The sequence below is a fragment of the Schistocerca americana genome, chromosome 2, assembly GCF_021461395.2.
Source record: "Schistocerca americana isolate TAMUIC-IGC-003095 chromosome 2, iqSchAmer2.1, whole genome shotgun sequence".
Lineage (NCBI taxonomy): Eukaryota > Metazoa > Arthropoda > Insecta > Orthoptera > Acrididae > Schistocerca > Schistocerca americana.
The window spans coordinates 310,174,292-310,188,833 of record NC_060120.1 but is presented as its reverse complement, the minus strand read 5'-3'; the positions used below and the strand labels follow the sequence as shown (position 1 = coordinate 310,188,833).

The 14,542-nt window shown below is 39.1% G+C and overlaps 1 protein-coding gene across 1 annotated transcript in view; it reads left to right on the top strand.

Moving 5' to 3' along the window:
* Positions 1-701, top strand: part of LOC124595586 (U6 snRNA-associated Sm-like protein LSm3) — a 39,560-nt gene extending 38,859 nt beyond the window's left edge. Inside the window, exon 3 of the mRNA XM_047134381.1 lies at positions 39-701. Coding sequence (XP_046990337.1) covers positions 39-215 — 177 coding nt within the window. The 3' untranslated portion in view covers positions 216-701. The remainder of the gene's footprint in view (positions 1-38) is intronic.
* Positions 702-14,542: the final 13,841 nt, after the last annotated feature.

The following is a 14,542-nucleotide window of genomic DNA, read 5'->3' as shown; positions in this document are numbered from 1 at the left end:
TTGACCCTCATGTCTTACATGAAAGTCATCTGTTTCAGGCTTATGATCAGCACCTCAATATGGTACTGGGTGAAGCGGAAGAAACTGTAACCACTGTGGAAATTGATGAAGAAACATATGAAGAAGTTTATAAGACAACAAAGCGGAACATTCCTATGTTGTTTGTTAGAGGTGATGGTGTAATTCTTGTATCCCCTTTGATAAGATCAGGTTAAACATTGGTGTATGCCTTGTATCGTGTTTGAGCAAATGATATGCCATAAACCTTATTGCCAAAATAAAAAGATCGTATTGTTGTTTCCGGAGTAAATTTCTAATGTATTTCAGTTCTCTGCATGGATATTCCAAAGACATAAATATGTATCATGAAAATTTCACACTGTCAAACTATTGCATACATTATGTAGTAATATTTTCTTTGTTACAGTGTAATTTGGAAGTATCTACCTGAAAATGCAGATAATAAATAGTGTGTTGTATGATTGCACTTTTGCAAAATATTTTCATTGGTTGTTTAATTTTTGTAATAAATAACATATGTACCAGAAACATCACAGCTCTTGAGTTGTAATGTCTGGCATAAAATGACCCATTTAATTTTGCAAAGCATTGTGTAGTCTTCAAATTTACCTGTGTAAAGCTTTTATGTTTATTCCAATTTACATAAATAAACATGTCCAGTAAGCTTTGAAAAATATAAAGGTGCTTTAACTACAGTTTTACTTAAAATATGTCCTACTATCACAAGTGCACATTCGTTTTTTTAGATCAGGTACTGATAATTTCCTACACATCCACAATTAACACTGAGGACTGGACAGTTCTGGTGTAGTTCAGCTGGCAGATACTGTGCTTCAAAGTTTTTCTGAATTTTGTGTAGCAAGTTCTACTGCACAGAAATTAACTCATATTATGACATTTGAAAGAGTGTCCTTTTCTATGAAATACTGCAAAGAAACATAGAATTACATAAGTGACTGTTTTATGTTGTTGTGGTCTTCAGTCCTGAGACTGGTTTGATGCAGCTCTCCATGGTACTCTATCCTGTGGCAAGCTTCATCTCCCAGTACCTACTGCAACCTACATCCTTCTGAATCTGCTTGGTGTATTCCTCTCTTGGTCTCCCTCTATGATTTTTACCCTCCACGCTGCCCTCCAATACTAAATTCGTGATCACTTGATGCCTCAGAACATGTCCTACCAACCAATCCCTTTTTCTAGTCAAGTTGTGCCACAAACTTCTCTTCTCCCCAATCCTATTCAACACCACCTCATTAGTTATGTGATCTACCCATCTAATCTTCAGCATTCTTCTGTAGCACCACATTTCGAAAGCTTCTATTCTCTTCTTGTCTAAACTATTTATCGTCCATGTTTCACTTCCGTACATGGCTACACTCCATACAAATACTTTCAGAAACGACTTCCTGACACTTAAATCTATACTCAATGTTAACAAATTTCTCTTCTTCAGAAACACTTTCCTTGCCATTGCTAGTCTACATTTTATATCCTCTCTACTTCGACCATCATCAGTTATTTTGCTCCCCAAATAGCAAAACTCCTTTACTACTTTAAGTGTGTCATTTCCTAATCTAATTCCCTCAGCATCACCCGATGTAATTCGGCTACATTCCATTATCCTCGTTTTGCTTTTGTTGATGTTCATCTTATATCCTCCTTTCAAGACACTGTCCATTTCATTCAACTGCTCTTCCAAGTCCTTTGCTGTCTCCGACAGAATTACAATGTCATCAGCGAACCTCAAAGTTCTTATTTCTTCTCCATGGATTTTAATACCTACTCCAAATTTTTGTTTCCGCTACTGCTTGCTCAATATACAGATTGAATAACATCGGGGAGAGGCTACAACCCTGTCTCACTCCCTTCCCAACCATTGCTTCCCTTTCATGCCCCTCGACTCTTATAACTGCCATCTGGTTTCTGTACAAATTGTAAATAGCCTTTCGCTCCCTGTATTTTACCCCTGCCACCTTCAGAATTTGAAAGATAGTATTCCAGTCAACATTGTCAAAAGCTTTCTCTAAGTCTACAAATGCTAGAAATGTAGGTTTGCCTTTCCTTAATCTTTCGTCTAAGGGAAGTCGTAAGGTCAGTATTGCCTCACGTGTTCCAACATTTCTACGGAATCCAAACCGATCTTCCCCGAGGTTGGCTTCTACCAGTTTTTCCATTCATCTGTAAATAGTTCGCGTTAGTATTTTGCAGCCGTGACTTATTAAACTGATAGTTTGGTAATTTTCACATCTGTCAACAGCTGCTTTCTTTGGGATTGGAATTATTATATTCTTCTTGAAGTCTGAGGGTATTTTGCCTGTCTCATACGTCTTGCTCACCAGATGGTAGAGCATTGTCATGACTGGCTCTCCCAAGGCCGTCAGTAGTTCTAATGGAATGTTGTTTACTCCCGGGGCCTTGTTTCGATTCAGGTCTTTCAGTGCTCTGTCAAACTCTTCACACAGTTTCATCTTCTTCCATTACCATAATATTGTCCTCAAGTACATCACCCTTGTATAGGCCCTCTATATACTCCTTCCACCTTTCTGCTTTCCCTTCTTTGCTTAGAACTGGGTTTCCATCTGAACTCTTGATATTCATACAGGTGGTTCTCTTTTCTCCAAAGGTCTCTCTAATTTTTTTGTAGGCAGTATCTATCTTACCCCTAGTGAGATAAGCCTCTACATCCTTACATTTGTCCTCTAGCCATCCCTGCTTAGCCATTTTGCACTTCCTGTCGATAATATTTTTGAGACGTTTGTATTCCTTTTTGCCTGCTTTGCCTCTTACATAGTGTGTATTAACTTTCAGTCAACATCATGATAATGTGAAAAAATCTTTCTTCCACCACTTTTTGTGCCTCGTCTCAAAAAGTTTAGTAAGCCCATTAGAGGGTCACTGAGGTACACACCAGCCCCATTTTTATTAAAATCCAAACCAAAGGCGTGTTTCATCTTCTGTATTGTTCTTAGTTTTGTTCTTACATTGATATCCGATGCAGTTATTTTGTGTTTTGTCATCCAAAGAAATTTTACAAACACCTAATGGTTTTGTCTACAAAATGAAAGTCCCCTTTTTTTTTTTTTTTTTTTTTTTTTTTTTTTTTTTTTTTTTTTTTTTTGAGCTTCTTCGGGTAATTAGATCTTTAGCTAGCCCTTTCTCTTTCTCAGTACTGTAATGTAAGGGCATCTTGAAAATAAATACAAATTGTGTACTAGACAATAATCAATGCCCTTTGCACTGCAAATGACCTTCAAAAGTGTGGCGCGTGACAACAAGGGGAACTTAAATGCCACAAAACAAGTAACACACAATGTTTTATATATTCCTTTCCACCCAGTACGATTGATAGGTGCTGGCATCTGAGTTTTTTCATGGTAGTACAAGCACCACAGATTGCCACAGTACAGTAAACATGTATTAGAAAAATTGGCAAGAAAACATTAGGTTTAAACAATGTATAACAATGAAAGAAAAGCTGTCAAACTTACTAAAATACAGCGGACATTCTATCCCTACTTTTTAGATGACAAAAACTCAGTCATTGTGTTTTGGCATAACAAAGACGGTCTGTTATATGATTCATAGTTGCACCATTCTCTCATAAACATCAAATAAGCAGGTGTAGCAGTGGGTTGTTGCTCCAAATAATGTAGCATGAGGTCAAGGGATTCTGCTGCGTCACTGTGTGGCACCAGCTCTCCTTTGTTGCTTTCAGGCTCATTGTCACTTCCATCACAGCAGTCTACTTCTTCCTGGTCTTGAGTCACAGCAGCAACTAAATCAGCGCCAGTAAGGTTCTCCACACATGCCACATCCACTGCCACCCACTCATCTATGTCTTCTTCACTAGCTTCTTCATATCCAGGGATTGTTTGTATCATTTGTAGTAGATTTTCCTCTTCATTTTCAACTAGGTTGTCCTGAAATTCAAGAGATGTAAATAGTTTTCTCCACGATTTTCTCAGAGTATTTTCTGAAATATTCAGCCATGCCTCAGCGGCCCAATAAACGACATCCTTTACATTGGCCTTTTTTACTTCATCCACTGAAGGAATGCTATCATCGTGTATCAGCGTTCGTAAAAACTGTTTTCTGTAAGTCAGTTTTAATGTTTGCAGTACACCCTGGTCCATCGGCGGTAGAAGTGGTGTAACATTCAGCGGCATAAACTTCGTCACAATTTCTCCATCACAGAATTCCTCAGTGCTGGGGTGAGATCCCGCATTATCAGTCAAAAGGATTGCATGGGGAGACAAATTATTTTCCTTAGAAAACTCTCGAACAGAGGGAACAAACTGGCCATGAAACCATTCTTTCAACAGCTTACCACCCATCCATGCTATTTTCTGGTTGTGATAATATACAGGCAGGGACTTCATGTTGCAGTTCTTAAAAGCTCTGGGCCTAGCAGATTTGCCGATCAGCATTAAAGACACCTTGTGATTACCAGCAGCATTGCTGCATGCTAATAAGGTCACACAATCTGTGCACATTTTAAAACCAGGAGCATGGTCTTCTGCTTTTGATGCCAGGCTTTTTGTTGGCAATGCCCTAAAATTAAGGCCAGTCTCATCAGCGTTATAAATTTGTCGGGGAGAATACTTTCCCTCTCTTTTTTTCAAACCCACCCAAGTATTCCTTTGCTGCATCACAGTCAGAAGAAAGCTTCTCTCCAGTAATTGTTAGCTGACGGATTCCATGACGTTTTTTGAATCTGTCCAGCCAACCAGTACTCGCACTAAAAGACTCATCACCATTCATTAACTTGTTCAGGTAAACAGCCTTCTCTTGAACCAGTGCTCCACTCAAAGGAGTTCCCCTTTCTCTTTTCTGCGTAAACCAAAGGAAAAGAGCTTCATCCACTTAATCGTGCGGGGACTGTTTCAAAGTCTGCCAAATTTCGAATATTTTCCTTGAAGACATTGCACAGATCTGTTCAAACTTCACTCGGTTCTTCTTCCAATCAAAAATGGTTGCTTTGCCAACACCCAGTTCCATTGCCAGTTTAGATACATTCTCACCATTGTCTATCCACTTCAAAGCATTCAGTTTTTCTTTGAGAGTTAACGTAGTATGTTTCCATTTACTCGTGACAAAAGTACGTACACCATTACACCTGAACAAATAAGAGACAATTGTTACACATACCAGCGATCAATAATTAACATACCATATTTACTCGAATCTAAGCCGCACTTTTTTTACGGTTTTTGTAATCCAAAAAACCGCCTGCGGCTTAGAATCGAGTGCAAAGCAAGCGGAAGTTCTGAAAAATGTTGGTAGGTGCTGCCACAACTAACTTCTCCCGTCGAATATATGTAGCGCTATACAGGCATGCTTTGTAGGCACAAAGATAAATACTGGTGCCAAAACCTCTGCGTCAGTAAATAATTTTTTTAAAAAAAAGGGTGGAAGACGAGCTTTTTTTCTCTGCCCTGAGTTTCGACCACTGCATTTTCATACATTATCCAACGAAGTAAGTACAAATTCCGTATTGTTCATCTTCGAATGTAGCAGAATTTCAATGTGCTACGAAAATCCGACTGGCAAGACTGTTGGGATGTTAGTCAATATGGCCAACTCTACGTTCTAAATTTTTTCCTGCCTGTGGGAAGAGATGGTTGCTAATAGGAACCTGATGAAATGCGAATCACATGCAGTATACTCTTCACCATAAGAAAGAATGTGAATATAAACATTTTGCCATGTATTCCTTCGTGTTTGCTGCTATCTCATTTAATTCCTGTCTGCCTAATGAACTACGAAACTAGAGTGAGACAACAGCAAACGCGGAAGAATGTACATATCCTGTCATTTTTATATTTGTATTATTCTTATACCTAATAGTGATACAGTCAGAAATGAAGCACGGCAAGATGACTCTAATTTCTGTGCAGAATTTGATGTACTAAAGAAGCAGCCGCAAAGATTTTCAAACGGAGAAAAATTTTCGCCTAGCTCTCATTCAGAACTTGTTCTATCATATGCAGCCTATTATTTGGTTCTTGTTAAACATTATCAAAGATCAAAGAAAACAGCAGTGTAAGTAACAACAAATAGCAGTCTTTTGCCATTGTTTCGCTAATGAGACGATTCCTCTCTCTCTCTCTCTCTCTCTCTCTCTCTCTCTCTCTCTCTCTCTCTCTTTTGTAAGCGGCAGTAGCGATCACAAAAGCAAGCCATGCCGCGATCGGCGACAGGACGTAAACATACACTCTCAGAATGCGACAAACAATACGTGACATAGTACAGTAATGCATTTTCAGCTTAGAGTGACGTAAACATCTATAACAAAGAAAATGGCACTTATCAGATCAAAGCAAAATAAGCAATCGATTCAAACCAGACGAAGCAAGTGAAAAAGGAAGGGTACCCGTATAAATATGGACGGAGCGCCTGACGCATAGCAATGGGTACCTGGTGAAGCTTAACTGCTAAGCTTACGACTCGAACCAAACTACTGTAGCTGTATCGTTATTCATTCGACCTAAATTGTGTCTTATATTACAATGGACCAACTTTGTCTCGATTTGGAGGTGTGGCCTAAAACTTTTCTCTCCCCTTGAATTTCGAGTCTCAAATTTCATGTGCGGCTTAGATTCCAGAAATTTTTTTCTTCTTTTATTTCGAGTCTCATTCTTCAGGTGCGGCTTAGATTCGAGTGCGGCTTAGATTCGAGTAAATACGGTAACCAAGCGCTTAGCGAGCCAACTGGCAGACACTACAAAGGTCTCAACGATGCGCAACAACAAAAGCAGGGAGTGAGAGTGAGCCATTGTTCCCATTTGTTACCATGGTGTACCTACTTATCTGCTTGGTATACTTCATTCTAGAAACTCGTCACCATAATTACGGCTAATCTGAACAAATCAGTAATCCGAACAAGGTCCATCCCAATTAGTTCGGATTAACGGGACACTACTGTATTTACGAAGCAGAGAAGTAGCTGATGTAGGTCCTATGTCGTTTGTCATTTGGAGTAAAATCCATGTGATGTAGGAGATACATCACTGGTCCCCAAAGTGTTAAAATAATTCTGACGCAACTTGGAGTTAGTAGGGAAGAGAAAATATTAACTCATCATGTGATGACGACTTCATACAGCTGACTCTCCATTAGAGGAGTCATTGACAGGTGATGAAATAAGAGCTCCAATGCGTGTTGTACCGACATATGTGCTACACCTCGTTTATTCCTCTGTAAAGGCTATCAGTTCCTGTTACATTTTCATTCAGAAAACATTCTGAGGAAATCTTGTGGATAGGCATCATTGATTCACAGTTTTAACATTGATTGTGCATTACAAAATTAGCAAAATGTTTGTGCATATTTCCTTAAAACAATACTTGAGCCAGTATATTCAATTAATTTTAGAATGTCCATGCTGTACAATCACAAAGATTGACTTTTCTTATAAAATAGTGTGTAATTATCGAGATAAAAGTATTGATTAATACAACTGGTCTCTGCCTGCTGTTGCTGGCATGTAGCAAGTACTAAAACTTTTGAACACCTTTGAAGAACTAGAACATACGTAAAATTGTAATGATTGTTACTCTTCAGTTGTTTATTCTTTCCTTTACTTCAAGTAGTCAGTAATTTTTAAAAAAGAACACAAGTCTTTCTATAGCAGATATGTCCTCCTTAGTGCAGGGGCAACTATCGGCTTCCAGTATGTATAGCCCTCATAAAAAGAAGAAAGGAACTATTGAAAAACAATGTCAATGAAAGAATTAGTCTAGTGTTGTTAGGCTTGTTTTTTTCTGGTGCCAGGTCGTTTACGTATAGGAAGGGGAAAACTGCCAGATATTCATCACTACATGCTTGAGTTGGAAAATCTCTATTCCCTCTTCCACTTAAAATATGACAAAGGAAGGCATCCTGGATATCAGACAGTGCACTGTCACATTGCAGAGACAATATCCAGGTGCAACAATATCAGTGATTTCTCATTCACTTCTAAAACAGTGCGAGTCAGATCATTTATGAGAATTCTGCAACCCCTTACATGGAAACCGTCAGAATTGGGTGATTTTAATAATAATAATAATAATAATAATAATAAAATTCAGTTGTTTGTTACAGACAAACCATAAAAGTAGAAACACATTGCACTTGTCACTGGATGGATATTTTAATCTTCATTCTGAAATGAGGAGTACTAATTAGCATAAGGTGGAAGGAGTATACAGAGGGTCTATACAAGGGCGATATACTTGAGGGCAATATTATGGAGATGGAAGAGAATGTAGATGAAGATGAAAGGGGAGATATGATACTGCGTGAAGAGTTTGACAGAGCACTGAAAGATTTAAGTCAAAACAAGGCCTCGGGTGTAGACAACATTTCATCAGAACTACTGATAGCATTGGGAGAGCCAGCCATGACAAAACTCTACCATCTGGTGAACAAGATTATGAGACAGGCCAAATACCGTCAGCCTTCGAGAAGAATATAATTATAACAAATACCAAAGAAAGCTGGTGTTGACAGGTGTGAAAATTACCAAACTATCAGTTTAATAAGTCACGGCTGCAAAATACTAACATGAATTCTTTACAGACGAATGGAAAAACTGGTAGAAGCTGACCTTGGGGACAATAAGTTTGTATTCCGTAGAAACATTGGAACACGTGAGGCAATACCGACCGTACAACTTATCTTAGAAGATAGATTAAGGAAAGGCAAACCTACATTTCTGGCATTTGTAGACTGAGAGAAAGCTTTTGACAATATTGATTGGAATACTCTCTTTCAAATTCTGAAGGTGGCAGGGGTAAAATACAGGGAGCGAAAGGCTATTTACAATTTGTACAGAAACCAGATGGCAGTTATAAGAGTCGAGGGGTATGAAAGGGAAGCAGTGGTTGGGAAGAGAGAGAGACAGGGTTGTAGCCTCTCCCCAATGTTATTCAGTTTGTATATTGATATATTGAGCAAGCAGTAATGGAAACAACAGAAAAATTTGGAGTAGGAATTAAAATCTATGGAGAAGAAATAAAAACTTTGAGGTTTGCCGACGGCATTATAATTCTGTCAGAAACAGCAAAGGACTTGGAAGAGCAGTTGAACGGATAGGACAGTATTTTGAAAGGAGGGATATAAGATAAACAAAAGCAAAATGAGGATAATGGAATGTAGTCTTATTAAATCGGGTGATGCTGAGGGAATCAGATTAGGAAATGAGACACTTAAAGTAGTAGATGAGCTTTGCTGTTTGGGGAGCAAAATAACTGGTGATGGTCGCAGTAGAGAGGATATAAAATGTAGACTGGCAATGGCAAGGAAAGCGTTTTTGATGAAGAGAAATTTGGTAACATCAAGTATATATTTAAGTGTCAGGAAGACTTTCCTAAAAGTGTTTTTATGGAGTAGAATGAGCACTTTTTGCAACTTCGTGCTGTATTACATGTTTGGAAAGTAGGGGAGAGGTACTGGCAGCCGTGAAGCTGTGAGGGGCAGGTTGTGAGTCATACTTCAAGAGATCAGTAAGTGAAATCACACACACTTGCTGTGCTGAAGGCATAATATTTACTCCAGAAAGTGCTAATAAGACTGAGTGGAAGTAATTGGCAAGTCGTCGTATACGAGATTTCCGTATTTATTCCACCTCTGATACTAACTGTGACAGCACCTACAGTTACTAATGTCCACCATTGGTCAGATCTTCACTGTAATATTCTCAACAAGAATTCAGTGTGTTCCAGGAGGAATGGTCAGTATTGAGGGATATGACAGGAACCATCATTCAAACCAAAATACACTGAGGTAAAATAAAATAATAGAATAAAATAAAATCGCAGTACCAAGGAGGAATTGGGTGACATACACGGAAGTCGGTATGCATGTTTCTACATCTGAAAGATGATGTCTATTTAAATTTCATGCCAATCACCAGATCTGTCTCCAATCGAGCACACATGGGACATCACCAGACCGCAACCCCAGCGTCATCTACAAATGGCATTAACTGTTCCTATATTGACTGGCCGAGTGCAACAGGCATGGAACTCCATCCCACAAAGTGATGTCCAGCACCTGTACAAAACAATGCACGCACATTTGTGTGCTTGCATTCAACATTCTGGTGAACATGGGCTCTAAAGTCCATACCTTATGAGCTAAGAGCACTTGCTCATCTTAAATACTGTGAAACACAGCCCATCTACTGAAAAAGTGCTCGCAACTCTCAAGGTAAGCACTTCTGAGTCCTTGTTTATGGGAGACTCATTTCTTTTGGTCCATACTGCCACCTCCCAACATACAGAAAGCAATGAGGTTGCAGAAGACATCTGTTTCACAGTATCAAAGATGCAGTAGTGCTCGTAGCTCTTAAGGTATGCATTTTAGAGCCCATATTAACCAGACTTTTTTGCTCCTAATGAGCATTCCTCCTCAAACACTGTGTAGAAAGGCATATTGCAGCAGTGACGTAATTTATTTCCAAATCTGTCTTTCACCACATACATATGAGTCCCATCATAAATGGTTTTTCTGACTGTTGTTAAATAGCAGCAGTAAAGCATCCCCATCCGTCAGGTTTAGGTTAGAAGGAAAAGTATAGTAACACAGAATTAAAAGTGTTGACTCAGTCACAATGTTCAGAAATAAGCAATTAGATGTGCCACAGAAAGACTTTACCAAGGGCGCACAGTAAGTTAGAAATTTAATTCTTTCTTAGAAGTATTCTTACAACATTATAAACCCATTTTTCTTTTGCAAAAAGTCAGTGACATAGTGGAAGCCAAGAGTTTATATGAAGTGCATATGGGACCTGCAGATAGCATACAGGAATGCCAAAACTAGCAGTCAAAATAAAATAACTTCTCAAATATGTACAGTTGTTTGGCAATCTTCCTTTATAAATAAGAGAAATGGTGGCTCACGTATAGAATCAAAGTACCTTATGCTAGGAAGAGAGTTTTGTGTAATATAGAAGGCTACATCTACAAGCAATATTATCAAATTCTTCACTATCTTATCAAAAATGAAAAAAACAATGCACTGCACATAAAAAATTTCAAGAACAAAGCAAAGGCAGCTGGGGAGCATTGTTAGTCAAGAAGTGAGTACATTATGTATGGCAAATGGTATTCAGTTCCCTGATCATAGTCATAGTGTAGCAGATGACGTTAACTTCTATTAATCCGTCACTATATTCATTGAAATATTCCTAAGGGTTGCTTAAAAAACAGGGCAGAAAAGAGGCCACTGATTAAACGTATCCTGACATCTGTTAATAGATATTATTATGTATTGTGTACCTTCTGCCTTTATGGTGGCATGAACTCTGCTGGGGTCACTTTCAATAGTATGTCAATATCCAGAGGTATGGCAGCCCATTCTTCCTCAAAAGCTGAAGAGAAGAGAGTGATGTTGGACATTGGGGTCTGGAGTAAAGTAGACTTTTGATTCATCCCATAGGTGTTCCATTAGGTTCAAGTTGCAACTATGGGTAGGCCAATCCATTTCAAGAAAATTATTATCTACAAACAATTGCCTAACAGTTGCTGCTTTGACAAGGTGCATTGTCATGCTGATACAATCAGTCATCATCTCCAACTGTACACATTACAAAATGCTGTAAACAGTGGTTATATACTTTAACATTTAGTGTTACCTTAAGTGCAGTACGGGAATCAGACGCTAACCACAAAAAGCACCACCTCCTCTGTACTTCATTGTTGGCAATACATAATGGCAGGAAATGTCCCCCAGGCATTCTTCAAATCCAAACCCTTCCATCGGATTGCTGCAGTGTATAATGTAATCATAAGCCCAAATCACCTGTTTCCCATTGTCCTCTGCCCAGTGACGTCACTCTTGACACCACCTCAGGAGTCCTGTAGCATTGACTGCAGAAATGTGTGTCTTATGAGGAGCTGGTTGACAATTGTTTTTAAATTCCTTACACACAGTATTTTTTTTTTTTTACGACAACCCTCCAGAACAGGGGACAGTCTCTGTACATCAATACTTGCGCCTGGTCTTGGTTTAACCGTGGTTATTCCTTCTGTTTCCACTTCACAGTCACATTAGAAGGGTTGAAATGTTCCTGATGTATTTGTTTATTCAGGTGAAATCCAATGTCTAGACCCCTTTAGAAGTCATGAGGCCTCCTGATCGACCCATTCTGCCATTATTGCTCCTCTGCTGACAACACAATACTCTCCGCCACCTCTTATACTGGCCAGTTTGCCTCTCATGACATCTGGTAGTCAACTCCATGACGTAATGGTGCATGGATACTTTCAATCAGATAGTTTACACTTAGAAAAACTGGTAACTGTTTTGAGTAAAATCTATGACTGTTGTCTCATTTGATTTATAATATCAGTCACACCACCTACGCAAAAAAGATTTCGTATTTCTATCTACCAATCTATCTTCTCAGCAATCACAGGCCCTATAGACCATGCACTGCATCAACGATCTGCTTCCATTGCCTTCTATCTCTCACAGCCTCTCTCCACCCTGCAGGAATTCCTAATGTTGTGATGTCCTTCTCTGTCATCTTTCCACCTTGTACGGGGTCAGCCCAATGGTCTTGTTGCCTGGAGAGTTCCTTCAAACGCTTTCTTGGTATTCTGTTGTTTTCCATTCTGGCCACATGTCCAGCCCATTGCAGTCTCCTACTTTTTAATTTCTGGATGGTAGTGGGTTACTTCATTAACTGATAAATTTCATTGTTCTTTCGAATTCTCCATGTGCCATTCTCAAACACGGGTCCCCAGATTATTCTAATTACTTTTTTTTCGAAAACATTCAGTTTTTCTCTTTCATTCTTTGTAAGCATCCAGCTTTCTGAACCGTATAGTACTATGGGGCAGATAATAGTGTTGTATATCTTCATCTTTGTGGTGATTGACAAAGCTTTACTTTTGAGTGGGTTGCTTAGTGAGCACAGACATCTTGACCCTGAGGCTATTCTTTCATTTATATCCATTGTTGTGTTATTTTTACTGTTGAAACATGATCCAAGGTGTTTAAACTGGAGAATTTTTCTGAATTTAGAATGTTGGTCAATTTCAAAATAAGGATTTGCATTTATGACTCGACCTATTTCCATATATTCAGTTTGCTCTTGGTTAATCAAAAGCCCAATTTTGCTGGCACTGTGCCTGAGAAATCTGTACGTGTCTTTCAGTTCTTCTTCAATTTCACTCAGCAACACTATATCATCTGCATAAGCCAGGAGTTTTACTTCACTGTGTTTGAATCGGAGACCATTGTAGAGATGTAAATTACTCTCCCGAACCATTTTCTCCAATGCAGGGTTGAAGAGGACACATGAAAGAGCGTCTCCCTGTTATAAGCCAGTTTTAATTGGAAGGTGGGGGATATGGATCCCCTGAACTTCACTGCTGCCTGGGAGCCATCCATGCACAGTTGTATCATCCTAATGATTTTACTGGGTATACTAAATTCTCGCAATGTGTTGTAGAGGCTACTTCTGTGGATGCTGCTGTAGGCCCGCTGTAAGTCAATGAAGAGACAGTGGAAGTTTTTGTTATATTATCAGTTGTGCAACGGTCTGTTCGTATTTCACATAAGCTTTTGGCTAAAGCCTTTGTCAGAAAAAGGAAGAGAAACACACACCATACATTCACAAAAACAATCACACCTCACACACACGTGTCTGGCAACCAGGAGTTTGTGGCCATGTGTGCATGAGGTGTGGTTGCTTGTGTGAATGAATGGTGTGTGCTTCTTATTCTTTTTCTGAGGAATGCTGTGACCGAAAGTTTGTGTGTCTGCATGTCTCCAACTTAACATGTTGTCTTTACGGTAAGGACATATTATTGAATCTTTTTCCTGAGCATGACCATTTAAAAACTGCTCAGATTGGCTTTCATAAATGTTTGCCTCCATAGTTTTGGTAGGCATGATGATGCTGTGTTCAGGCTTGGTTGGTTTGACCCAGCTTTCCTTGCTAGTCTGTTCTGTTCAAGCCTTTCCATCTAATTACTGTAACTCATATTGAATTGGACCTGCTTAATGTACTCAAGCCTTGGCCAATCTCTACAATCATCCCCCCCCCCCCCCCCAACTCTCTCTCTCTCTCTCTCTCTCTCTCTCTCTCTCTCTCTCTTTTTCCCCCTTTCCATTACCAAATAGACTATTCCTTGATACCTCATTATGTGATGTATTAACTCATCCCTTAATGAAGTTGTTTTTTTCCTCCCCAATTCAATGCAGAACCTCTTTGTTAGTTACCTGATCTACTCTTGGAGGACTAAAGAAGAAACAATTACCCTGTTGGCATTTTCTGCCATTTTGCTAAGACCTCTAATTCTATAGTTCCTAGATTCTACAATGGAAACTAACTGCTGTATCATTACAATCAGTCTCCATGTATTATGGGCACCTTTCAGGAACCAATGATACCTCAAATTGCAGAAGACTGCAACTCAATTGGATTAATCCTTGCTAACAGAAACAGGGTGCGTGTGTGTGTGTGTGTGTGTGTGTGTGTGTGTGTGTGTGTGTTAGAGAGAGAGAGCCCCCTACCAACATTCCA